Below are 26,593 nucleotides of genomic sequence, written 5' to 3' on the forward strand. Positions count from 1 at the left end.
AAGGGTAGAGTCAGAGACAGAGATTGAGAGAAACATAAAGAAAGATGGAAGAGTTGGTTGGAGACAGGGGCAAACCTATGGCCCCCTCTCAGTGATCCTAAGACCTCCCACCCCAGGAGATGCCATCATGTACCCCATTTCACAGATGGTGAAACTGAGCCCAGAGGCGCCTTGACCACTTGAGGCCTGGGCTGGAGATGAGATGGATTCAAACCCTGAGACAGCCCTCCAGTAGGGCCAAGATTTGCCTCTTTAGGAATAAGGCCCCTGACCCAGGACTACCCCCCACCTCCCACCTCACAGAGGTTGGGTTGGGAGGCCAGGCCTCAGCTTCCCTAGCTGCACGATGAGCTGTAGTGAGGGTAAGGAAATGGTGGACGCTGCCCACTAGAGAGCCAGTCTGATAGTCACTGTTTTGGGAGCCCCCTCAGTGGCTTCTGCTCTTGTCACACCTCTTTCCCATCCCCCCAACATCAGAGCAGCGGCTGGAAAAACACTGAGGGAGGGAGAGAGGTGGGGGGCTGCCTCCCTGAGGGTTGGGTGCAGGGAAGGGCAGAGTCTGGGGGTGTTCCAAAGGGCAGCAGGGAGGGTTGCCCAGAGAAAGGAGCTTTTGATTTATGGAATTACAAGGTTTTCCCGTCAGAAGGCACAGCAGAGGCAAAAGGCAGGGAACACGCTTTGGGGAACACCAAGATGAACATGGCAGAGCTTGAGATGAAGGTGGGTCAGAGCCTTGAGTGCCAGGTGAGGGGCTGGCTTTCATCCAAGGGCACCGGAGAGCCATGGTGGGTGTGTGGGCAGGACCCCAGCCACACATGAGGCAGTGTTTCTACTCTTATCAAAATCATAGTCCAAGGCTCAGCCTGAGGTTCACTGCAGCGGACCTACCCTGTGCAAAGTCTTTGCACACCGACCTCCCTTGCCCCGCCTGCTGCCTATGCCAGGAAGCCCCGCTGGGGCCCTTTTTGGCTCCTCCTAGCTGACCTAGAAGCACAACTGGGATACACCCTCAGGGCTGCCCCATTTTCAGATGCCCCACAAACTGAGGGGAGGGGGAGTCAGGAAGGATCGGGTTACAGGCCCCCCCTCTATCCCCCTCCCCCGGAAATCGGAAATCGGAAATGGTGACAGGAGGAACCACAGAACTACCCCACCCCCTCTGCCTCCGTTTTCTTCTCCAGGAGAGGGAACTTCAGTCTGAGGGTTAAGCTTACTTATCTCTGTGTGGGCAAGAAACCCTGGTGGTCCTGAGGAACATCTGAGGAGGATGTTAAAGGATGAGTAAGAGTTTGCAAGGAGAAAATCTATTAGTTTATTTAACAAACATTAATAGTAAGAACATGTTTTATTCATTCAACCAGGACTTTCTGATGCCTGCAGAGAATCATTTGAGGAAATTTTAAAGAATACATAGGTTACCAAGGAAAAAATTCATTCATTCATTCAACAATCACACTCCTTCATGCCCCTTATGGAGACATCTGAGGAGAGAGTTTTGATAAATGTGTAGAAGTTCACAAGAAAGAAATCTATTTATTCCTTCAATAAATGTTTTCTGACGTTTCTCAAAGAGAATATGAAGTGGATTTTGAAGGATCCATAGGATTTTGAAGGATACACCATGGAAAAATTGCATTAATTCAGTCATTCAGTCAGTCAATAATGCTCCCTGTTGCCCATTGAAGGGGTCATTTTGGAAGGAAGTCTCCAGATGAAGCAGAGGCATTTGAGATCTCTCTAGTTACTCCCCTTTCGGTAGCTCTCCATTTGTCCAGCCCAACTACCTCTGATTCAGAGAACCTCTGTTCCCCAGGATTCCAGCCAAAGTCCCAGGGAAGACTCTGATTGGCTGAGCTTGAGTCACATGTTCACCTTGAACCAATCACGGTGGCTGAGGTGAATAAAACCTCTAGGTCCCATGTAGACCCCAGTCTGGACTAAAGGAAACCTTTTAGGCAGAACTAGCCAGAGACAGAATATTTGGCCATTATAGAGCCTCCCATCACCTGGAGTATGCAAGCCACAATCTGAAGTCCAGTTAGGGTAGAGTCACCAGATAAAACACAGGATACCTAGTTAAATTAGAAATTCAGATAACACATACATTTTTAGCACAACTGTGTGCCAAGTATTGCACAGGACATATACAGCAAAATTATTCATTGTTTATCTAAAATTAAATTTAACTGGTGGCTGTATTAGTTAGCTAGGGCTGACATAACAAAGTTTCAAAGACTAAGTGGCTTCAACAGAGATTTATTTCCTTATAGTTCTGAAGGCTGGAATTCCAAGATCAAGGTGTTGGCAGGTCTGTTTTCGTCTGGAGTCTCTCTCCTTGGCTTGTAGACATCTGTCTTCTCCCTGTGTCTTTATATGGTCGTCCCTCTGTGCATGTCTGTATCCTAATCTCCTCTTCTTATAAAGACACCAGTCATGTTGGATTAGGATACACCCGCATGACCTCATTTTACTTTAATTACCTCTTTAAAGTTCCTATCTCCAAATACAGTCACATTCTGAGGTCCTGGGGATGAGGATTTCAACATATGAATTTTGGGGGAACACAATTCAGCCCATAACAGTGGCTGTTTTGGAAAACAGACTGGCAGTTCTTGAAAAAGTTAAAAAAAAAAATAGAGTTACCACACAACCCAGGAATTCACTCCTAGGTATATGCCCAGGAGAATTGAAAGCAATGTACCCACAATAACTTGTATATGAATGTTTATAGCAGCCAAAACAGCCAAACTAGTCACAAGAGCCAAAAAGTAGAAATAACCCAAATGTCCATTAACAGATGAATGCATAAAGAAGTGGTACATCTATACAGGAATATTATTTGGCGATAAAAAGGAATGAAGTGCTGGCATTTACTATAATGCAGATGAATCTTGAAAACATTATGCTAAGTAAAAGGAGCCAGACACAAAAGGTCACATGTTCTATGATCCCATTTATATGAAATGTCCAGATCAGGCAAATCCATAGAGACAGAAAGCAGATTGGTGGTTGCCAGGGGTTGAGGGAGGGGAAAAGGGAAGTGACTGCTCATGGGTACAGAGTTTCTTTTGGGGATGATGAAAATGTTCTGGAATTAGTGGTGATGGTTGCACAACTCTGTGAATATGCTAAAAACCACTGAATTGTACACTTTAAAAGAATTTTATGTATGTGAATTATACGTCAACTTTAAAATGTTTATGAGAAAAACAAGTTTTACCTGGCACTCTTGTATTTTTATGTGCTCAATCTGACCACAGTAACTTGGTGGGAACTACAGGACCTCACAGGCAATTGGAGGGATGACTTTCCCTCCAATTGTGTTAAAATATTATTTATGTTATTTATCTTGATTACTGAGTTTGGTGGGGGCACTTAAATTTTTCACGAAAGTGCGTCCCTCACTCACTTCACCCGAGAACCGGCCTTGTGTGTCCTGGGCACGTAAATTAACCTCTCTGAGCCTCAGTTCCTTCATCTGCAAAATGGGGATGATAATGCTCCCTTCCTTCTTAGAGGATTCATTTAAAAATGTTTACTTCTAGACTCCGGACGGGTTGGGGCGGGGCCTGGAAGGGCGGGGCCTGGAAGGGCGGAGCCGGCTCGCCCAATGGGGGGCGGGGCCTGCCAGGAGGGCTCCCGAGAGGGGCGGGTCAGGTCTCATCAGCTGACTGGATTGGCCAATGGTGGTGCCTGGCAGGCTGGGGCGGGGCCAGGGCGGGGCCGGGGCAGGGCCGGCGGCAAGGAATAGCGGGCCATGGACGAGCCGAGCCTCCTGCGGCGCCGCGGGCTCCAGGTGAGGCCCCTGCAAGGGCGCTGCATAGTTGACCTGGCCTGGGGGTGGGGGGCGGGGCCTCGGGGTGCCAGGGGAAACTGAAGCAGAGGGCCGGGCGCTCTTCGGTCGCTCCCTATTGCCCAACCGCTTCTCAAAGTGCTTTTCGTCTGGTGGGAAGGAGGTATGCCCCGTTTGACATATGGGGACACTGAGGCTGCAAGCGCTAGCGTGAGAGAAAGAGGCCGAGGGTTTCACCTTCCCCACCAGCTGCTCTAATCATAATATGAGCAATAGCAGCCCTTGAGCGCTCACCATATGTTCACCATATGTATTAATCCCATTAGAGTGATATACTAATATTAATTAATGGATAGCAAAATCTGCCTCGTGCCTTCGCTGCACCACTGCGCCCCTGCCTCCGCTCATCCCTAAAACGAGCCGGGGAGGTTCGGGCTGTCCAGGCGCCCATTTGTCAGATGAGGGAACTGGTCCGGGAAAGTCACTAACCAAGATCGCCCAGCGGGGATTTAACCCAGTGTCTTTAACTAGCTGTCTCAGGGCATATGCCACTGATCACTGGCTATGTGGGAGGCGGGCGGCTGGAGGCACCTTCGCTTCTCCGGGCCTCAGTTTCACCTTGCGCTATCAGGGCGCCCCTTTTCTAACTCTGGCTGGTGTTCAGGAAGTTGCGCAGAGGTCGACGTTCCAACCCATGCAGGGGCCTTGTGACCCCCGACTGTAACTCCTTTGACCTCTCTGGGAATTAAGAGGATCAAGCCATTTCCCTCTGGGGCTGAGACCACACCCTCACGAAGCCACCAGGTTGCAGTTGGGGAACCTGGAATTTGTCTTTGACCCAACAAACATTTATTGAGTGCCAGCTGTGTGCCTGGCTCTGCAGAGGCAGCGGAGTGTTCCCCACCCACTTGAGCCCTCCTTCTAGACCTCCCAGTGGTCAGCTCAGAGGGAAGCTCAGGCACACCTGGAGAGTGCGAGGGAACCAAGCCTTGGGGCAGAGCGGGCAGCGGCTGGTGGTGGGCAGGGGGTAGGTATTTGGAGAAACCAAAGAGGCTGAGAACCTAGAAAGGACAGAGGCAAGAGGGTGCTGAGGCTGGCCAGGGACGGGGAAGACGGGTCTTGAACCCTGGCTGCTGTGGGACTGCGAACTCTGCCAAAGGTGATGCGAAGGTGTGTGTGTGTGTGTGTGTGTGTGTGTGTGTGTGTGTGTGTGTGTGGTGTTAGGGGCATTCAGGGAAGGCTCCAGCAGAGCTGCAGGGCAGAGATGCCTGAGAGCGTGGCAGGGGATAGGGGCGGAAGGGGAGCCTAAAGGAGGGGATGGGGCAGGGCTGGTGAGCAGTGGGATGTTGTGAAGGGACAGACCCCGCCTGAAGCCCTGTTAAGACTCGAGCCTGTCCCCCCCCCACTCGCCCGCGGCCTCTTAAAATAGAGAAACCGCCTTTGGGTAGGCGAGTGGGGGCGCTGCTGATGTCAGAAGTGGGGACCCGTTCCAGGGAAAGAAGGCACCCATTCCCTGATGATTCCCATGTTACAAAACGGGAAACTGAGTCTCAGAGCAGCATAGCCACTGTCCAGGACAGCGTGTAGGTGATAGAACCGGGATTTGAATCCAGGCACGTTTTGCTTTCCTTCCAGAGCAATCCTACCCTGAAAGACCTCCAGCCAAGGAGGTGGAGGGATGAGGAGGGATAGCCCACATGCGTGAAAGCACAGCATGTGCAAAAAGGCCCAGAGACAGGAAACCATATGTGTTTTATGAGGAAACTAGAAGCCATTTCTTAGTGGTAGAGCTGACTGTGTGAGAGGGGACTGTTTCCAATGCCTTCAACGCCGATTTTGAAGAGGTTATACCTCCGTGGAGTGATTGGGAGCTATGGAAGGTACTGGAGTAAGGGAGGAATGCCCAGGTCTGAGGTCTTGAAAGACTCCTCTGGAGCTGGTGGGGGGCCAAAGGGGAAGCCAGAAGCCAGGGGGACACCTGGAGCAAAAGACCAAATAGGAGACAATGGAAATCATAATGAAATAATAGTAGAATTAGAAATAACTGTTCACATTAACAGGCCCCACAAATGTTAAGCACTGTACATTCATTTAATTCTCCTAAGAGATCGAGAGATCAGTGCTGTTAATAACCTGATTTTTTCAGAGGGGAAACTGAGGCTCAAGAGGGTAAGTAACAGCCTGGTAAGTCAGAGAGTTGGAATTCTAACCAGTCTGGCACCTGAGGGTGCAAAAATTTTAAGGGCCTCAGTTTGGGGCATCAGCCACAGACTCCCTTACCTGGGGTACTAGTTAATGGTGCTGGGAACACCCCAGCCAATCAGGTGGCAGCCTGCTGGTCAGAGCCAATCAGATGTCCTGGAGGTTGATCTTTGCCAAAGGCCAATGAGTCAATTCATAAAATCTTGGGGAAGCTAGGGGACTCAAGTCAGGTGCTGATTGCCCAGCCCACACAATAGTATCCTGGCCAATCTGGGAGGTGGTAAACAGGATTGGCCTGGCCCACTGGCCATCAGTTTGCCAGCCACCAGTTTGTGGGCCACCAGTTTGGATTGGCTGTGGGTCAGGGAAAGAGGAGAGACTGGTACTTCCTGATTTGGGTTACGCTCCGTCTTCTGTGTAGCATTTATAGGAGCCAGTTAACATGAGCTGTTATTACTAACCACGACTATTACTATTATTTTATCATTATTTTCATCACTTCCCACTTGGAAACCACAGACTTTTAAAACACCAGATTCCCCAGAGCATCTGGGGTAGAGAAAGTGGCAAGAACCTGTGTCTGGCCTTTGTCTCTGTTGCTGCTAGGAGACTCCCTGGAAGGTCCAACCTGCTTCCTTATGGCCCAGTTCCACTTATTCTCCAGTAACCCTTGAGCTTGTGCCATATGGTGCCTGTTGACATGTCTCCCAATTTGCCCCAGCTGAGAAATTTCCAGGGGGCTTGGGGCCCACTGGGCTGAGTCCCATCTCCACCCAACTGTTTCCCATTGGCCTGCTGGCCCAGCCTGATGCCCCTTTCCAGCCCCTTCTCTCCCTCTGGGTCCCCTCTAATGCCTCCAGTATGGGAATTGTGCCCTGCTCTGTCTCCTCCGGACTGGGGGTTCCTCAAGGTGCAGCCGAGGCTTCTGGTGGGGAGGCATCATTGCCAAACCCAGCAAAGCATCAAAGAGGATGCTGTAAATATTATCTTGAAAGGGCGGTTCTAGGGGATCAGGGTCCCCTCCTACTCTCACCTAGGTGGGAGCCATTCTCTGGGGAACAGCCGGCAAAGAGGGGCCTGAGGGTAGCAGCAGATGGTGCAGGGAGCACAGGGTCCGGGGGCGGTGCTGGGAGAGTTCCGTGTAGGCCTGGTCTTCCACAGAGCCTTTGCAAGAAGGAGGCGAGGGCACGGCGCATCTTCCCTCATCTCTCTCTGCCACTTCCTGTCATTTTGTATTTTGGAAGCAAATTAATATTTGTGGTGAAATTGGTGGTTATTATTAACCTCACAAAATTATTGTTGTGGCTCTGATTTACAGAAGCTGCCCCTGAGCTTGCTCCTTGATTCCTCCCAGGGCCATTTTCCAAATAAGGAAACTGAGGCACAGAGGGGTGAAGTCACTTGCCAGGGGTCACACAGACCAGATTGGGGGGAGCCGGACTGGGAATCCAGTATTCTCGGGGCTTTGGAGGAAAATGGTTGCGGAAGGGTGTGTGTGCAGTTGGTACCCTTGGTTCACATCCCAGCTCCTCCCTGTTTCTCGGGTCAGTAGAAGTTGGGAGTGGGGAGCTGGCATAAGATCCCATTTCAGTTGGAGGGGGCAGAAGGAGACCCTAATGGAGGTGGTGGTGATTGCTGGCTATATGACCGCTTGCCCTGAATAGTAGTGAGTTCTCTGTTCCCAGAGGTATTTAAGCAGAGGAAGACCTCAGGGTGACAGGTCAGCCTTCTCCCACCTTTAATGGCTCAGTTTCCTGAGCTCAAGGTAGCTGAGGTGTCCTGGGGGTGACACCGCACCCCAACATACTCTCCTCTCCCGCTACCGACTACCCTGCCAACCTTTCCCTTGGGGTTGTCCCGCGCCCAGCAGCTTCCGGTCCCCTCCAATTGGCTGCGGGGGCTGGTGATGTCACTGGTTACCATGGCAAACGCCCGGCTCTGGATGTGGGCAGCCGGGAGCCCACCTAGATAAAAATAGTCGTGTGTCCTCCACGCGACCGCCTCTGCCCGCGCGCACGCGTGTCTGTGTGTGTGTTGGGGGGACGGGTGTCCAGAAATCTGGATTCTCGGCCTTCTCCCCGCCAGGAGGCGTTGGCGGTCGGCTTCTCTCCACACCTCAGTTTCCCCATCTGGGAAAAACGGACCTTGCTCCTGGAGCGCAGTAGGCGACTCAGTAAATATAAAATTTGCCAGGTTTTCTGATAGTCCGCGGAGGCCCTTGCTGAGCGCAACAATAACAACAATAATAATAATGGCTGATCATTATTACCGTGGAACCCTCCTGATCTCCAAAGTACAGACCAGAGAACATAAGCACACGGAGTTCAAGTCACTTGCTCAACGTCCCATAGCCAGGAAGGAACAGATAATAGATCTGGACCCAAGTCTGAGTGTCCACAGATTCTAAACTTGTGCTACACAGCCTTTTGAGAATTTAAAATTCCTCTTGGGTGAGCCACATTTGAGGGTGGACTCTGGGGTCATAGTGGACCCCAAGCACAGGGCTTTTCTGACTTGTATGTGAGGGCACCCAGGTTTGGGCAGGTCAGCTTGCTGAGCTCTAAAAGGGTCTTCAATAGGGAGTCACTGGTCAGGACTCCCTCTCCCCACCAGTGCTCAGAACCTAAACCTGCATAGACTCTGCGGAGGATGAGGGGAGAATGGCTTTCAGATCTGGAAGGGGCAGAGTGAGGTTGACTCAGGAATCTCTCTTTCCTCAACAGATTATTAGTATTTAGCCACTATTGACATGCTTCTTTATAAATATAACTAATTTGTTGTTTTAAATAATGAAGTTATTTTTAATGCAAGTAGGTTATAAGCTGGGCAGGGAGATAGATTGGGAGTCTGGGAGGGCTTCCAGGAGGAAGGGCTACTTGAGCTGAGAACTGAGGGATGAGCTGCAATTAACTAGCACCAGAGGAGAAGGAGGGTGGGCCTGGCAGAGGACACAACTGGTGCAAAGATCCTGAGGCAGAGCTCAGCCTAGTGTGTGGGGCAAGCAGAAAGAAGGCATCTGTTGGAGCAGGGTGAGCATGGGGCCGATACGGAGGTGAGGTGGGTGGAGGGCCAGGGATGAGAAGGATTTGTCTCCCTGGAAATGATCTTTGTTTTCATCTCATTTCAGAAGGAGTTGAGCCTGCCGCGCCGTGGTCGTGGGTGAGTTCACCTGGGGCTGGTGGGCTGGGTGGGGCCCTGTGGTCCTGGGCATGGATATTTCAGCACCAGCCTCCGAATTGTGAATTTTTTCAATAACTACAACAAAGCTTCTCACCTTGATCCTGTCCCTGGTTTTTGCAAAGTGCTTCATAAGTGCCTCACTTGGCCTTACCAGAGGGTGGGAGACGCAAGCCAGCTTGCAAATGAGGAAACTGAGGTGCAAAGGGGTTGCCTCACTGGTTCAAGGGCAAGCAGCTCAGAAGGGGACAAACTTCTCTGGCATCCAGAGTCTAGACTCTAGAACTCCAACTTAGTAGTATGGAAGCAGCTTGCATGCTTCCCATGACAGGGAGCTCACTGTCTTTCAGTGAACCTGAGTAGAAAATTGTATCCTTCAGGGTCACATACATGTTCCTATAGGTTGGCATTTTGGGATTCCCTGAAGGTTCAAAGAACATTTTATTCAGTGCCTTTGCTAGTTAACAGATGGGGAAACTAAAGCCCAGCGGGGGTTAGGGTTTTGCCTTGTGCTGGTGGTCTGGAGGTATGTAAGTGCAGACACTCCCTCGTGGGGGATGTGTTTGCCTGAGTTGGGGGTGCAAATTTCTTGCCCTTCAGTGAAATCGCTCACTCAACAAGCTGTTTTTTGAGTGCCTACTGTGTGCCAGGCCCTGTTCCAGACACAGAGGACACAGGGACAAGTCATTGCTATACCCTGCCCACAGAGTTCAAACTCTCTTGGGGAAAGTGATGGTGAAGTGATATTATGAGAGATGAAATAGAGACAGATGGCTGGGGGCAGCTTTAGCTCTGAAGAAGTGGGCCTCTTGCAAATGTTTGAGTCGAGATCTGGAACAGGAGTAAGAGACCAGGAGTAATATCTAAGGGGAACAGCATTCCAGGCAGAGGGAACAGCATGTACAAAGGTCTTGAGGTGCGAACCAGCTTGGCATTGGAAGAACAGTTTGGAGAAGGGTAGGTGGAGTGAGTGAGCACAAGGGAGGTAGAGGGGGAGGAGAAAGGGGAGGTCCTGGGTGTTGGATGAGAATTTGAAATCTGATGGTGGAGTATGGGGACAGAGTGACCCCCAAACCCCGACCATCTGCTGTGTTTGCACTGAGGATAGTGCAGCTGGTGGGGAGGTGTTTGAAGGCCCTGGTAGGGGCGGGGGCTCGGACATTGCCCAGTAGGCACTGTCCCCGACCTTTGCCCAGGCTGGGGGAGGAGTGATGGACAGTGAATCAGTCAACCACGGGGAGGGCAAAGTTCCGGGCCATGGGGCAGGACGGGGACAAAGACTCCCTGAGGTTTGTCTAGTCTCCGCCAACTAGGTATACCTGAGGTTTCAAGGGGGTCAGAGCCACGACCCCAGTCCTTCTGGGAATCTGGGCTGGAGAGAGGGTGGGGTTCGGGGTGCCCTGTGTGGTCGAGTAGGGGCGGCTTCGCGGAGGAGGGGCTAGTGAGGGGCTGACGTTCCTGGCAGAGGGACCCAGTGGAGCACAGGCCTGGAGACATCGCCGGGGCCTCGCGTGGAGGCTGAGACCCGCCGCCAGAGGTCGCCAACGTTGGGGTTGAGGGATAGGGGCGGAGCGCGCTCGGATTCTGGGTACCGGAGACCCCTGAGAGCGGGGCGGGAGCAGAGGAGGAGAACGGGCGGAACCAGACGAGCGAGCAATGATGCGGGCCGACCAGCGATGACTGCCCTTCCTTTCCCGCCATGCAGTCCGAGGGCCTGGGACCCAGTAGCCTCGGCGTCCCCCCCCAAGAGGGGTTGGCACCGGCAGATCCCGCCTCACGCATTCCGACTGCTCCCACTGGGCTGGGCCTGCGCACAGGTGCGGGACTCCGAGCCCCGCCCCGAAGCAAAGAGATCCCGCCCCCCTACCACCCCGCGCCCCAGGCGGCCCAGTCTCCGCGCCGCGTCAGCCGCTCCCGCCAGGCGTGCTGTCCCTGGGTTCGCGTCTGTCCGTCTGTCAGATCGCGCCGCGAGAAGGGCTTGGGGGCCACGAAGGGGGCGTCGGTACCCGGCAGCATAGACGCGGCCCCGGCCTCGGCATGAAGTCCCGCAGGGACAAGCTGCACATCCCGGCGCTGACTCTCGAGTGAGTGCTTGGCCGGGGAAGGGGACGGTGGTGGGGAAGAGCAGGCTGACAACCACCTTTCCCCGGCTTCTCTGTTCAAGTCGCCCATACTGGCATCGCCGCCTCCGGGGAACCCTCCCGGGTCATCGGTCTGGCCCCGCCCTCGAGGCCTGCGCTAGACCCAGAATCCCGGGCCTTGGGCCCCTTCTCCCGAAGGGAACCGCAACCCTGGTCCAGTATCCGGATTCGGCCACACGCAGGGGGCGCTGCCAGGTTCACCGTCCCTGGCCTCTTTCTTTGCAGTCTGTCTCCGAGCAGCCAGAGCCCATCCTTGCTGAGCCCCAGCAGCCCCTGCAGCCCTTGCAGCCCCTCGCTGGGCTTGCACCCCTGGAGGTAAGTGACAGTGCGCCAGGCGGGGCTCAGACATCACCCTGGTACCCCAGAGCCTTGGAAACTGCCCAGACCCAGCTCTCTCCCCAAGGTACTGTGGGCTTCTGACCTCGCCTCTCTGGGCTTCAGTTTACCCCTCCATAAAATGGCACTATGATAGAGCTGTGATGGGGAAACTGCATTTTCAGTCATAGCCAGCAGATCCCCTATCTGACAGGTGGCCAAGGCGAGGCCAGAACTTGAGTTGTTGCCCAAGGACATCCCGAGACAGGTGCTGGGTTCCCAGCCTTCTCAGGGCCCCTCCTGTAGAATTGGCCTGGCTCCCAGGCTGTGACCTCAGGGATTCTCCCACACCCAGCTCAATGGGAAAGCGCCTCACTCTGAATGTACACACACACACACACACACACACACACAAACTGCTAAGAGTCTACCATTAGAGCCCCATGCACGGCTTACCAGTCAGAGTGTCCAGTGGCTTACCCAGGCAGAGAGGTATAGGCAGAAAAGAACAAGCTTGACTAAGCACTAGGCTTCCATTCCCTCCTCAACCCTGGGAGGGAGGCACCCTTCCTGACCCCATTTCTTAGCTGAGGAAAATGAGGCTCAGAGAGGAGACACCAGTTCTCCTGGTTCAGTATGTCTACGGGAGAAGCGGCAGGGCCAGCTTGGCCACCAGAGTCTGTTGAGGGTTTGAGCCACCCTCTGTGACTGGTGGGGCTCAGGGTCTTGCCCCCATACAGGAGGTAATAACAGGGTTATTATGGGCTCCTTGCACAGCTCAGGCACAAGTTCAGGGAGGGGACAGATGTGAGGGTCATGGTGTCTAGAAGTTGGTGACCCATCAGTCCTTTACATTTTAGTATAAATGAGCTGCTCAGGCTCTTCCCACAGGCCTTTAATGGGGAGAAGAGGGAACAATTTGGAACCCATACCAGGTGCAACAGGTAGGTTGCACCTTCATTCAGTCAACAAGAACTTACTAGGCCCCTACTGTTTGCCAGGTACTAAGGGAATACCTGTGAACAAGATGAACATAATCAGTCCCTTCCTCACGGGTCTCTCAGGAAGTGGGCAATGAATAAGTGAATGGAAAGACAAGATACTTTCAGACAGGGACCTCCTGGGGGTAGGGAGGTGATGTTTGAGCCAAGGCCTGGGCAGAACTATGGAGAAGAGAGGCACCAGACAAGAGGGAACTGCATGTGCAAAGGTCCTGAGACAGAACTGAGATATTTTTTAAAGCCTCTGGGCTGCATTGCAGGGAAGAAAGGTCTGCTGGGACAGAGGAGAGGAATGGAGGTGGCAGAGGCAGGGAAGTGGCTACAGCAACATCTGGGTAGGAGATGGTGGGCCTGGACCAGTCAGGGTGTCCAGTGGGATGCAGGACTGCTGTAGTCCCCGTTTAGCAAAAGAGGAAACTCAGGATCTCAGTGGCACAAGACGTCAGATTATGTTGTCCAGGGACACATGGAAGAGAGTGTCAGGCCAGAACTGACTGTGGGTTCTTGGCCTCAACCCCAGGAGAGGCCAGGATGAGGGAGGGACCTGTTGAGAGCCCTTAGCCAGTTTTACCAGGAAGAAATGGAGGCAGTTTGGGGCTCTAGCTAAGGCCACGGGGCTCCCTCACTAGCCACCAGGGGGCAGCATAGCAACGTCACCTTGGGCGAGGCAAGGAAATGGGTCCTTGCCTCTCCTACTCCAAGCACCCTAGGAATAAGCCCACATTTGTCCCCTCAGCCTCCAAGTCCCCCTAGGTCCAGCCCCTTTGACTCCTTTGCTTTCTCCCTGTCCATCTCTCCATCATTCACCCTGCTCTAGCCAAGCAGCTTTCTGGACTGCCAGCACGCGAACTGGTCCAGCCACAGGGCCTTTGCACTTGCTACCCCTTCTGCCCAGAGCTCCATTTCCTCCTTTCTTTGTCAAATCTCCATCAAGCCCTCAGATAGGAAGTCTTCCCTGAACACCCCCATACACACACTTAAGAGCCCCTAAGCTCTGGTTACATCCATCTATTTTCCTCATCCGGATCCCATCATGGGTGTGATTTCCATGTTTTCTTGTGTGATTATTGGGTTATTTTTCTCAACCAGAGGTCTGGGAGCCCCTTGAGGGCCAGACCTGGATCTGTCCCGGTCATCCTATATACCCTCAGGGCATATACCTATATACCTATACACCAGGTATTCAGTTAATGCTTGTGGCATGGACACATGGGAAGAAGCTGGGAAGGCACTGCCTGTGGTGGTGGTGGGAAGGGGAGTTGAAGTAGGTCCTGAGTTGGGCTGTCACAGACAAGGGGGTGACAAGTTGTTCCAAGCAGGAAGAGCACTGTCAGAGAAGTGTTCCCTCTGGGACCTTGCATGCCAAGGATGGGAAGAATTTGGGTTTTCTACCCGGGGTACGAGGAGCCCTACAAGATATGGGGCTAGAAGGGGTGTGGACAGCATGTGGGCAAGTGGGAAGGGCTGAGGTAGTCAGACCTATGAGGGGTTTTGGGGGGGGGGGTCTGTACATCCACCTGGGGCTTATCCATTTACAATCACTAGCAAAAGCAGAGAGGCAAAGCCTGAGTCACAGACAGGGTTGGGATCCAAACCCTAGGAGAAGGATTTACCCAGGAGTGTGTTTTTGCTGTAAAAGCAGTAAAGAGCCATGGAGGTTGTGTGAACAGGGGAGAGACGTGATCTGGTGGGCAGTGGGCTGGCACCAGAGGTTGGTGGCTCAGGCAGCCTTCCATGGGAGGCCTTTGCCATGGCCACAGGCCCTCTGGATTGTCAGCTGCAGCCCTATTCTGCAGAGGAGGAAAACTGAGGCCAGATGGGCGTAGGAGAGACAGCTACTGGGGACGCCAGTGCAGTGGGCGTTACCGGGCATGTAGGTGGTACAGAGTTCAGCCGCAGCTGGGGAGGAGGGGCAGCTGCTTTCTTAACTGTGTGTACACATCGGGGGAGCTCATGGGTACAGCATGTAAGCATACGGTGACACAAGACCGTGGTTTCATCCCTACTTGGGTGCCCCAGACCTGGGGGACCTCAAGTTCCCTCTACACAGGAGGCTGGACACGTGAGGGCAGTAGGTGACCCCACCCATCCTCATCTCCACTTCTGGCCCCTCAGCAAGGCCTGTCCTTTGGAGTCAAAACAAGTCTAGAATCCACCCACTTGTCTTCACAGCCCCACCCTGATCTAAGCCTCAGTGTCCCCTTCCCAGACCCCGTCACAACCCCTCACTAGTCTCCTGCCACTTCCACTCCTGCCTCTGACAGCTTCTGTTTCCGATGGCAGACACGGGCAGGTTTACAGAATCCAGACCACACCTGTCCCCATATCCTCCATGGCTCCCCATGGCTCCTATAGTAAAACTGTACTTTCCCTGCAGCCCACAAGGCCTACATGGTCAGTCCTGCTGGCATCTTCCCCTCAGTCCTGCCTCAAGACCTTTGTACCAACCGTGCCCTCTGCCTGGGACACTCTTTCTCCATGGCGGGTGTCTCTTCCTTCTCAACATCTCCACGGGCTGCAGTGTTGCCTTCTCAGAGAGGCCACCCAGCTACAGTTGTTTTTGCCAGTGTTACTCCTGTTCTTTTGTTTTCCTTGACTTCAGTGATTGAAATTAACTTGTTCATTTAATTGTTTCCCATTTGCTGTCTGCCTCCCCATGAGACTGCGGGTCCCTGAGAGGAAGGATTATTTGTGACCTCATTTTCACTGGGTCCCCAGGGTTAGGCACAGGGGCAGGCACACAGTAGGTACTCAATCAGTGTGTGATGAGTGAATGAATGGTCAGATATGAGTGTTTGAGCCCCAGTCTGGGGGACCTGGAGAGCATTCCTGGGGAGATACCCAGTAGGTATCTGGACCACAGGGCGGGCCATCTGAGGGTGACACTGGACATGGAAGAGCAGAGTAGAGAGTCTGGGAGAGACTTGCGGAGCAAAATTGGTGGCAGGAGGGATGGGCAGGGTTAGGGCTACACACTGGACAGCAGCACCCCCTCCACGCATGAGTCTCCCCTTCTCAGATGTGGGGTCTGTGGGATCTGGGTCAGTTCCCAAAGTGTCGTGTGGCCTGTGAAGGGACTGCCCTCAGAGTGACGATGTCCCAGACTTCCTAGGGCTGTCATGAGAGGAGGAAGCATTAATTCACTGCCTACTGTATGAGACATTTCTCCTTCCACAGTGAACACGAAGTACTGTATCCCCAGCCTAGTACCAGTCACTTTCTGTGCCTTCAATGCTATTCCATTTTCACCAGGAATATGTGTAGATGGGGAAACAGAGACCTGGAAGTAGCCTGATGTTAACATTTACGTCTAACTCCTGTAATCCTCTTGTCAGCCCCATTTTCCTCCCATTTTACTGCTGAAAAGACTGAGGCTTGCGAAGTTAAATCAGTCATCTCATTCCTGACTGTAGGAAGGCTGATGGCCTTTTCTATCACACAGACAGGCAGAGCGTGTCAGATGCCCTGACTCAGTTTGCTAAACACGCTGTCTGTGCCATCCCAGTACTGGGAGATGCAGAGACCATAAGGATCCCAAGGGCCAGGGGAAGACAAAGCCAAACAGACACAAGAGAAGGCTTCCTGGAGGAGAGAAAGCTGGATTTTGCCGGGCAGGAAGGGCATTCCAAGAAGTGGAGCCAGTGTGGGCGTGGTAGCACGATCCCGGCCAGGCCTCTGGATGGGCCTTGAGTGTCGCACTCAGCAGAAGGGGTTATAGCCGCCTGAGAAGGGGAAAGGGGGACCGAGATCAGATTTACATTTTAAGCAAAAGGAACCCAAGTTCCAAGGCCCAAACTCCAGGTACCGCCAACGCCCCGCCCTCACCTCCCACACCCCTGGCAACGCCCGACCCTCCGACCGCGGCCCTGGCAACACCCCGCCCGCTCAAGAGCCCGCGGGGCGGCCGGGCTCGCTTCGGCGCCGCTCGCCCCGCCCCCTCCAGGTCCCGCCTCCGCGCTCGCCTGGGCCGGGTTCTCGGCCGCGCTCCCGAGCGCGCGCTTCCTCCTCCCCCCGCCCCGCCCCCAGCCCCGCGGCGCGCCCCCCTCCCCTCCCCGCTCCGCTGGGCCACCCCGGCGGATCCCGCCGCGGAGGTTCGTGCCCTGCCGCCGGCTGCTCCCCCGCGCCTCCCGGGCCTTGGGTGGCACAAAGGGAAGGAGCAGCATGTCCGACCCCAGCTACTGGACGGCGGTGGCGGCTCCCGGCCACCGGAGCCGCTTGGCCAAGGGCGCGCTTCTGCAGCGCTCCAAGAGGTAGGGGAAACGGCGCGGGGAAAGGCGCGGCGGCCGGCCGAGTAGACACGAGTTGCCAGGAATGTGTCCCGGCGGCGTGGCGAGGGCCCCAGTGCGCGGCGGTAGGAGGACGGGGGAGGACTTTCTGGGATCGAGGTATCCCCTAGTTTTCCAGACATCCTTTCTGCGCCCCTCGTTACTCTCACTGGGATGTCTGTCGGGGTCGCGGCTAAGGTGGTGAGGAGGTAGTAGGGCGTTGAGACAGAGGCAGGATTTAAACCCGGGGCTCGAGGTCTGGGCCAACCTGGGGAGGTGCTTCTTGGAAAACCTGAGGCTGGTCTGTCCCTGGGGCCCAGTCAGCGGAAATCTTGGTTCACAAGCAAATATTTGCTACACGAGGCTGGCGTGCATGTGGGGTGTGAGGAACGCCGATCGCTGGGTTTAACCTAGAGCAAAGCCTGGCCTCTCTTGGAGTCTCAGTTTCTCCTTTTGAAAAGCAGAGAGGCTACGTGAAGGCTATGGGCTCTACTGGACCTGGGTTCAAATGAAAGGTCAGGTACTGCCGGGCTGTGTGACCTCAGGCAGTTCATTCACCTCTCTGTGTCTCATTGGGTGTCTCATTGGTGCTGGGTTGTGACATTCCCAGAGGGGAGCACAGGTAGAGGCCGGGCGATGGGATCTCGAATGCCAAGTCCAAGGGCTTGGACTCGTCTTCCAGACTCTGGGGAGCCACAGAGGGCTTATGGGCACCTCAGAGGCTGGGTTCAGGAACTTGGCCTTAGGCCCCTATTTTCTGTCATATTCTCGTTCTCTGTTGAACCACATGAGTGGTGATTGAATGACTAGGCCACTTCTCAGGGTCCTGGGCCTCCTCCAGGGAGGGCTGAACAAACAGTCTGCACTCGATAGTTGCTCAGGAAATGAACAGATGATGCCCACTTCCCCTTTGACACCTCCAACTTGGCTGTTTTCAAGAAGGCCCTGCCTGAGAGTAAGAGGGAGGTGGCCAAGTGTTTTTCCCAAATGCTGGAAGTGACAAATGATGCATTGCGGTGCGGTGCGAAGGGAGGGGTGTGGGGGTAAGGAACCAGGTGAGGGGCAGGGAGAGGATGTGGGACTGGTAAGTGGAGCGGGTAGGCAGGAAGTTTTGCAGGAACCTGTGGGTTTCACTTTTGCTTTTGTACCTCAGACTAGAGGACAATCCCTGTGGTTGTTGACATCTGTAGCCTCAGTTTCCCCCATGGGGAAATAGGTGCAGCTGGTCTCTCCCACCTCCGGACTTGTTGGGATTGACAAATGGTGACTTAATTCACTGAGGAGGCCATGGCGCGTGAGCACTGTCAGGAGAAAGATGACAGTACACATACCTGCCACCATGTACCCCCGCTGGTCTGAAGCTGAGCCCCGGTGTTTGGGTTTCATCAAATCTTTCCAGCACCTTTCAAGGCATGCAGATGGGGCAACTGAGGTTCAGAGGGGCAGCTGTGGGGAGGCCATTCTCCCTCCCCCCCCACCGCCTGTCGTGTCGTGTCGCCTGGGTTGGAGGGTGACCATGCTCTCCCACATTTTGGCCTGCACTGCCTTCTGCCTGGGACACTGTTCCTGGCCCTGTGAGGCCCAAGGTTTCATCTCCCTCCCTGCACAGTGTGCTGTGGCTGAGCCGCGTTGGCGGATGGGGTGTGTGGGCTGATGCACTTGCAGAGCAAGAGCAAGCAGAGCCGTTGCTGGGTGACTGCTCTGGGGGGTGGGGAGGGAGGGGGACAATGTTGCTCCCAACTTCCCTCTGCCAGGGTGGGGGCTGGGGCCGAGGCACCAAAGGGCACTGCCTGGGCAGGGGGCTGATGGCTAGAAGGAGCTGGGATGGAGGGAAGGAGGGAAACACTTTGGCAGAACTGGAGACAGGACTCACCTGTGCAAGATGTTGGTGTTAGGGTTTTTAAGGGTCAGACTGGCATTTGGGGGGACCTTGGGGAGGGACATTGCCAAGAGACTTCGGCAGTGGCCTTGGAAAAGGGTGCACGGAATGGGGTAGGGGACTACCTCAACCCACCTGCAGGCTGCAGGGTCCTCTCCACCCTCTTCCTTATTTGCCAGAGCTCCTGGCAATGGCCACGCGTGGATAAAGGTGTGAGGGTGGGACTGTGAATACTGACGCCTGACAAGACAGGGTAGGGGCTCCTGGCTGTTCACAGCGACCACCAGGAGGCCAGCAGCACTTCATGCCACCACGGATAATATAACAACAATAGCAGGAGATTTAATAATAGTAATATGTGTCCAATATGACTCCCACTGGGCCTCAAAGGCTGGGCGAAGGAAGGGCCATGGGGGGTCCCGCTGGGGGCAGAGTGGGAGTGGTCGTGCCCAGCTTCCTATCCTGCCCCAAAGCTGGCCTCACAGGTGCTCCCCCCTGGGCACTTGGGAGTCAGCACCTGACCTTGTCCCCACCTCCCCCCATAGCTGCCGCAGCGGGAACCGCAAGAGCCTTGTGGTGGGAACACCCTCACCAACGCTTTCCAGGCCGCTGTCGCCCCTCTCAGTCCCAACTGGTGAGCATGAGCGTGGAAGCAAGTGGGTGGGTGCTGTGTCCTGTCTCCAGCCCCGATGACTCAGTTTCCCCTGGCCTCCTTCTCAGCAGGCAACAGCCCCCTGGATAGTCCCCGGAACTTCTCAGCAGCATCAGCTGTCAACTTCCCCTTTGCCCGGAGGTTAGTGGTCCCTGGTTTGGGGGGGATGGTGTCCTCTTGACTGGTAAGGGGACAAGCAGGGGGCAGTTACTTAGTGGACCTGCCTCCTCACTGGCCTTTTCCCCTCCCCTGGCCCCTGCCCTGCCGTGATCCCTCCCTCTGGCTTCTGCCCCTGGCTCGGTCTTCTGCAGCCACATCCCTCGCACAGACAGGTAATTTCAACGAGCCCTGGGGAGGAAGAGGGACCACCACCAGGTCTAAGAATCATTAATTCACTGAAAGCCATTCACTTAACAAGAGTTGTTGTGTGCCAGGCATTTAAATGTCACTTATTCATTCAATACTTATTGCCTGCTTGCTGTATGCCACGTGCTAGGGGACTGAGGAAGGGGGAGCTGGACTTTGGCCCTTGGGAAGTCCTCAGTCTGCTAGAGGGGGCCAGCATATACCCCAGCGGCTGTAACTCAGAGAGGTGGCAGTTTTAATTGGGGGGCACACTGGCAGTTGGAGTCAGGGAGGACTTCCCAGAGGAGGTGTCTGAAGGATGAGGAAGAAACACGCAGTGGACTTGCTCACTCTGAATCACTGTTCCCAGCCTTGTAGAGGATCCTTCCTCCAATGGAGCCAGAATCTATATCTGTCCTTGGGCCCCACAAACCACAGGGGCTAAGCCTTCCTTCCGACTCTTCTGGTTCTCCTCTCCAGGGCTGACGGCAGAAGATGGTCCCTTGCATCCCTCCCGTCTTCTGGCTATGGAACCAACACGCCCAGCTCTACCGTCTCGGTACCCACAGTCCCACCCTGGTGGGCAAACAGGCGGGTGCGAGGTTGGAGGGGAACACGTCTTTGGTTTTTTCAAGGGGTCAGATAGTTATGCAGTCAGTAAACATCCTTACTGCTCTCTCTGTGCCCCATTCTGGGTAACGTGGGGGGTCCCTGAGAGGTTCTAGCCTCAGCCCCAGGAGCTCCCAGTCTGGGTTACACAGATGTCCTTAGCCTGTGGGGTCAGGGCCTAGCCATGGGGGGTCTTAGGGCTGCCAATGGGGCAGACAGGGAGGGCTTTGGTTTTGAGGGATGCATAGGAGCCAGGCAGGTGAGGGTTACCATCAGGTGACCAGCTGGCAGCCTGGGCCTTGAAGAATAACGCTGGGGGTTCTGGCTTTGGCACTGACCCTGAACCTGTGGCCCTGATAACCCCCTCCTGCCAGTCAAGCTCATCCTCCCGGGAGCGTCTCCACCAGCTTCCTTTCCAGCCTACGCCAGACGAACTGCATTTCCTGTCCAAGCATTTCCGCAGCTCAGAGAGTGTGGTTGACGAGGAGGTTGGACACCGCTCACCCCGCCTTCGGCCCCGCTCCCGAAGCCTCAGGTGGGCCTTGACCTCTGACCGCTGCCCCAGCCACTCCCTGGGCTGGCTTTGGGATTCACACCATGGCTCTTCCTCTGGCCCTGACCCTGCCGGAGCCTGGCTTAGCCCCCTTCCCCTGGGCTAGGTCTCAGGTCCCGTGTCACAGGCTGACGGTCCTCCTCTCCCCCCCTTCAGTCCAGGACGCACAACAGGCACCTTTGACAATGAGATCGTCATGATGAATCATGTGTACCGGGAGAGGTTCCCCAAGGTAAGCCTCGCCATGTGTCTGGACTGACCCCAACGCCCCTCCATGTTGCTGTCCCTCTCTGGGTGACAGACAGGCACTCTCTGTCTTCTTGGCTATATCGCCACATCTGTCCATTTCTGTTTTTCCCTCTGGGTCTCAAATCCCCCTCCACTCCCGAGCCCTCCACCCCCATCGGCTCCATCATCACATCCCCTCTCTGTCCTCAACTGTCTCCCCTGCCCCCATCTGCACGTGCTGCTCCCCAGCCCCATTCAGTGACCCGGTCGCCCATCTCCACCCAGGCCACAGCCCAGATGGAGGGTCGTCTGCAGGAGTTCCTCACTGCCTTCACGCCTGGTGCTCGGCTGGCACTGGCCGACGGCGTCCTGGGCTTCATCCACCACCAGATTATCGAGCTGGCCCGCGACTGCCTGGCCAAATCTGGAGAGGCACTTGTCACTTCCCGCTACTTCCTGGAGATGCAAGAGAAGCTGGAGAGGCTTCTGCAGGATGTGCGTGGGAAGCTTGGGGCTGGGGATCCCCCGGAGGGGCAGGCCAGGGTCAAGGGCCTTCGGGTGATGTCCCACCACCCTGCCCCCAGGCCCATGAGCGCTCGGACAGTGAGGAGGTTAGCTTCATCGTCCAGCTGGTCAGGAAGCTGCTGATCATCATCTCACGGCCAGCGAGGCTCCTTGAGTGCCTGGTGAGTCTTCGCACACAGCCAGATGCAGGGGCCCAGCAGAGCTGAGATCAGGCCCCTGAGCTACGAGACACTAGTTCCCGTTGCATAAGACATGGAAAGGGGCACAGGGTGCTGCCAGGTTGGGGTGGGCTTCCTGGAGGAGGGGCCAGGAGCTAAGACCCAGGGACAAGTTGGAGCCACCGGTCAGAGTGCTCCAAGACAGAGGGCACAGCATGTGCAAAGGCCCGGAGGTAGGACCAAGCCTTGGCTGACCAGGCCTCTGCACCCCCAGGAGTTCGACCCTGAGGAGTTTTACCACCTGCTGGAGGCTGCCGAGGGCCAGGCCCGCGAGGGCCAGGGCATCAAGACAGACCTGCCACAGTACATCATCGGGCAGCTGGGCCTGGCTAAAGACCCCCTTGAGGGTGAGCTGGGGTGGGGCAGGGTGGAAAGGAGAGACTAAGGAGAGGCTGGGGTAGAGCCATACTATCCTTGTGTCTCTGTGTCCTGCCCTTAGCCACCTGTGGGGCCCCCTGTGGGGACAGTGCCTGGGATTTCGGGGTCAGGCGGCTGCACATTGGACCCCCTGACTGGCCTCCGTGTCCTCAACTGCCAAGTTGAGGTGGGCCAGGGCACCAGGGGGCCACGCTGGCAATGGCATTCCTGTCGTCCTGCAAATTCACAAAGCCTTTCCCAGTTTCATCTGCCTGTGGCCTCAGAGGTGGACTCGGAGCCAGGTCCACCCTCAGGCAAGAACTTCTCCAAACAACCAGGACAGGGCAACCAAAACAGGGCTCAAGGGGAGCACAGAACTTGGAGCAGCCTGGTCTGGGGGTGATCGAGGAGGCCCTGGGAAGAGGTGGGGTTGAAGCTGAGGATGGAGAGGTGACCAGGTGGGGATCTGGGGGCCGGGGAGAACCAGGCGGGGGTATGACAGAGGCCCTGACGTGGGACCATGTCTGGCGTGTCAGAAGAGCAGCAAGGAGGGGGTGCGGCTGAGGAGCAGAGGAAAAGGGGGAGCTGGGGGGAGGCGAGGGGGTCATCAGGGCCTGGCCGCAGTGGCCAGTGGTCACCGAGCGAGCATCATTGCTGTGTTAAGCCTGGGACCGGGCTGCTATCGTCCGCATTTAAAGCTGGAGACACTGAGATTCTGGGCAGATGAGACTGAGCAGGGAATCAGACACAGGGGTGCCCAAGGCCATGCCACTCTTGGGTTGGCCCTGTGGCGGTGGCCATCCTCCTGTCTGTCCAGTGAAGATAACGCAGGTGGTGCTGGGGGTGGGTCTGGTGTCAGAGGATACGGGAAATGGCCAGACAGGTGACGGCTGAGGCTGTGGGGGCTGATCACCGACCCAGCATCCTAGGGGGCCCACTGAGAGTGGGAGGGGCTGCATTTGAACCTGGGCCTGCCTCACCCCTGAGACTCCACCATGCCATCCCAGCCTAGCTCTGGGACCACGAGACATTCTTCAATGCCACTGTCATGGCTCATGTTCAGGGACCAATCACTGAGGCCACCCCTCTGCCAAGCCCTGGGACTGCACTGGAGGGGGCGCCCACAGAGCCGTACCCTGAGCTGGGTGGTTATTAGGATCCCGTGTCGCAGCTTGTGTTCACAGGCCAAGGCTTGGAGCCAGGGTTTGATAAAAGCTGAGCAACTGGAGCCTGGGCTACCCACTGGCCCTTCTCGATGGTTCCTCAGTTGTTGCTTAGTCCAGCCTCCTAGGTTTGGCTGAGACCTGGACATAGTAGGGGCTCCTTGTCAGTATTATGAGAGCTGGTCAGGGGAGGCTCCATGTCCCCAGTCCTAGATGGGCCCTGGAGGCCTCAGGAAATCTTTGGATGATGGAGGGGCAGGTGGTGAAAGCCCCATTCAAAGCTCCTTCCCCGTCTTGCAGATATGGTGCCTCTGAGTCACCTCAATGACAGAGGACAGACCCCAGCACCTGAGTCCCTGGAGGTGAGGTGTAGAGCTTTGGGGCCCCCTACCTGTCTTGTTCTTCTCAGAGCAGACCAAGCAGCCATAGGAGGGGCTGGGTTTGCAGAAGTTTTGCATGCAGTAGGTGCTTAATAAATTCCTGACTTGGGAGGAAGGTGGGGGGAGGGAGACTGCTGTGCCATGAAGGTTGGGCATGGCAGGGCTGGAGGGGGCGCTGGAAAGGTATTTTGGAGGATGTGTGCAAGTTTTCTGGGAAGAGGGCGTGGCTTGAGCAAAAGCTTAGAAACTCCGACACTGAGTTGGAGAAGTTTGGGTGGGGAGAAAGTAGCATCAGGTACAAGGACTTGGGGGCTGGATGAGCCCAGCCCGCTTCTCGGGGGATCAGGACCCTGAGGCCTTTTTGCCCCCCAGAGCCGTGTCCTGGTCAGCCCGTCACGGAGGAAGCCGTGTGAGAGCGACTTCGAGACCATCAAGCTCATTAGCAACGGGGCCTACGGGTGAGTCCTCGGGTCCCACATAGACCCGTTTCTCAGATGCCAGCAGGGATGACTGACACCCAGGCAGCCCCTAAGTGTGCAGACAACTGCAGAGGAATGTGGCAGAGTATGGCCTTGTACAGGTGTTCACAATCCAGGCCCTTACCTGTCCCAGGTATAGGGGGTTACTGAACAGGGAAAAAGAGGACCACACGGTGGCAGGAGCGTGCAGTGAGCATTATTTGTCACTTTGACAGGTTTGTGGGGGTGGGGGGGAGTGGGATGGTTGGCAGGGGTGTCCTTGACAGCATGAAATTGGCAGAGGGGGATGGGAGGGCGCCAGCAGCACAGTGGAGAGTCTCTGGGTCAGAGAGCCCCAAAGGTCAACAGCGGCGTGTGTGGGCTCCTTATAGCTCTAGCGCGTATCTGGCTGGGAGCAGTGGGGTGCAGTTTCACTGGGTACACAAAGCAAGCAGACTCTAACTGGCCAAAAAAAATCTGTATATTTGAAGTATATTTAAAGTACTTTGAGTTCAGTGTAGGCTTTTGAGCTAATGGGTCTCCGCCTGCTGTGCATAAGTAAACAATCTGAGGGCCAATATACTGGGGCCAGGTGTAGTTCATTTATAGGACACCAGGGCGACTTAAACTCAGTACCTACTTTGGGAGCGGGGCCAGGTGTGGATGACTGTGTCCCAGGTGGAGGGCGCAGCACCAGCTAACGCCCTGCAGGTTGGGTCCTGGGCCTACCAGGGCCTCAAGCTCAGGCCTCAGTGAGCCCTCCCCGCCCCCTCCCCCAGGGCCGTCTACCTGGTGCGGCACCGGGACACACGGCAGCGCTTCGCTATCAAGAAGATCAATAAGCAGAACCTGATCCTCCGTAACCAGATCCAGCAGGTCTTTGTGGAGCGTGACATCCTCACCTTCGCTGAGAACCCCTTTGTGGTCAGCATGTTCTGTTCCTTTGAGACCCGGCGCCACCTCTGCATGGTCATGGAGTACGTGGAAGGTGCGGTCTCGGGGGTCTCATGCCCCTAGCGCCCGGGAGCTCACCCCTTACTTGGGAGAATGTCCCTCCTTGGGCCAGGCTGGGGTCTGCTCTGTCCTCTGGGGTCCCAGCCTGCCTTGGGGCCCGTCAGTATGGGATGGGGTGGTCGGGGCTGGGGCAGCCCAAAGAAGAGTGGGACCCTGGAGGATAGGGTCCTAGGCGGGGGGAACTGGTGAGCAGAGGCCTGGAGGGTGGCAGTAAGAGCAGGGGAGGGCGGGGGACGTCCCGGGTAAGGAGTTGCAGGTTGGGGTTTGCAGTCAGGAAAGACCGGGGCCTTCAGGTAAGTGCAGGGACAGACGTTTACCAAGGAGCTATCAGGCAAGGACAGGGAGCATGCACTCTGGAGTCACCCACTGCGTATAGGGAAGGGACCAGGTATGTACAGAGCCGCCACCCTGCCAAGGAAGAATAGGCTGGGAGTCAGGGTTGCCCCTCTCCCACCCCCTGCCTGGTTTACCACCCTGATTCAGGACTGACCCGCTAGGGACCCTTTGGACCAGGCCGGGAGGGTGTGGAGGCATTGGGTGTGGCTGCTGAGCCCACAACCACTGAGAACGTCTGCCCCTTGCAGGGGGCGACTGCGCCACGCTCCTGAAGAACATGGGCCCTCTGCCTGTGGACATGGCCCGCATGTATTTTGCGGAAACGGTGCTGGCGCTCGAATACCTGCACAACTACGGCATTGTACACCGGGACCTCAAGCCTGACAAGTGAGGGGCGGGTCCACAAGGGGGTGGGGCCCAGAGGCTTGGGGGCAGTGCCTGGCCAGCGGCGTGGGAGTGCGGCCTGGTTCTGCTCAGCAGCCCGCGTCTATCTGGATTCTGTTGGCGTCAGGGGGCCCCTGCTGGCAGGAAGGCAGGGAGCTTGCTCATGTTGAGCACTGGATACGTACAGAGGAGAGCAGTGACTTAATAGGTATCTGCTGTATGCAGGGAAAGGACTGCCCTTATGGAGGTGCTCCGGTCACGGAGAGGGAAGGTACACTTAGGATGCACAAACAACATGGGGAGGGATCCTGCACTCCCAGAGCTGCTGCCACACAAGGGGAAAGAACATGCACTGCTGAGGCACCAGCTATATATATATAGAGAGAGAGAGGGAACAGGAACATGCATGTTGCAAGACCTTATATGTGAAGAAAGGGACTGTGCATGTCTTGAACATACGTTGTGTGTTACTGCAGGAAAGAAAGGAAAAAAACATGTTTATTGAGAGCCTTGGGATGTTTATTTTATTCTAGCATCTAGGAAGCACCTACTGGGTGCTAGGAAGCACCTACTGGGTGCTAGGTCCTCTGTGGGTGAC

General features: G+C 55.5%; 1 protein-coding gene across 13 annotated transcripts in view; it reads left to right on the forward strand.

Moving 5' to 3' along the window:
* Window positions 1-3,692: 3,692 nt before the first annotated feature.
* The window catches only part of MAST3 (microtubule associated serine/threonine kinase 3), a 35,647-nt gene continuing 12,746 nt past the window's right edge, over window positions 3,693-26,593 (forward strand). Inside the window, exons 1-16 of one of the 13 annotated variants that reach the window (XM_033135068.1) lie at window positions 3,703-3,796; window positions 9,123-9,154; window positions 11,539-11,628; window positions 19,319-19,407; window positions 19,494-19,566; window positions 19,737-19,757; window positions 20,251-20,329; window positions 20,754-20,914; window positions 21,089-21,164; window positions 21,446-21,655; window positions 21,745-21,846; window positions 22,118-22,250; window positions 23,724-23,785; window positions 24,176-24,261; window positions 25,041-25,249; window positions 25,860-25,998. In XM_033135068.1, the coding sequence (XP_032990959.1) occupies window positions 3,758-3,796; window positions 9,123-9,154; window positions 11,539-11,628; window positions 19,319-19,407; window positions 19,494-19,566; window positions 19,737-19,757; window positions 20,251-20,329; window positions 20,754-20,914; window positions 21,089-21,164; window positions 21,446-21,655; window positions 21,745-21,846; window positions 22,118-22,250; window positions 23,724-23,785; window positions 24,176-24,261; window positions 25,041-25,249; window positions 25,860-25,998 (1,601 nt within the window). In that variant the 5' untranslated portion in view covers window positions 3,703-3,757. Of the gene's footprint in view, window positions 3,797-9,122; window positions 9,155-10,425; window positions 10,462-10,655; window positions 11,257-11,538; window positions 11,629-16,665; window positions 16,880-19,318; window positions 19,408-19,493; window positions 19,567-19,736; window positions 19,758-20,250; window positions 20,330-20,753; window positions 20,915-21,088; window positions 21,165-21,445; window positions 21,656-21,744; window positions 21,847-22,117; window positions 22,251-23,723; window positions 23,786-24,175; window positions 24,262-25,040; window positions 25,250-25,859; window positions 25,999-26,593 lie in introns of those variants that run through there. The other 12 variants (XM_033135069.1, XM_033135077.1, XM_033135079.1 and 9 more) reach the window with 12 other exon arrangements.

The sequence above is a fragment of the Rhinolophus ferrumequinum genome, chromosome 18, assembly GCF_004115265.2.
Source record: "Rhinolophus ferrumequinum isolate MPI-CBG mRhiFer1 chromosome 18, mRhiFer1_v1.p, whole genome shotgun sequence".
Taxonomy (NCBI): domain Eukaryota; kingdom Metazoa; phylum Chordata; class Mammalia; order Chiroptera; family Rhinolophidae; genus Rhinolophus; species Rhinolophus ferrumequinum.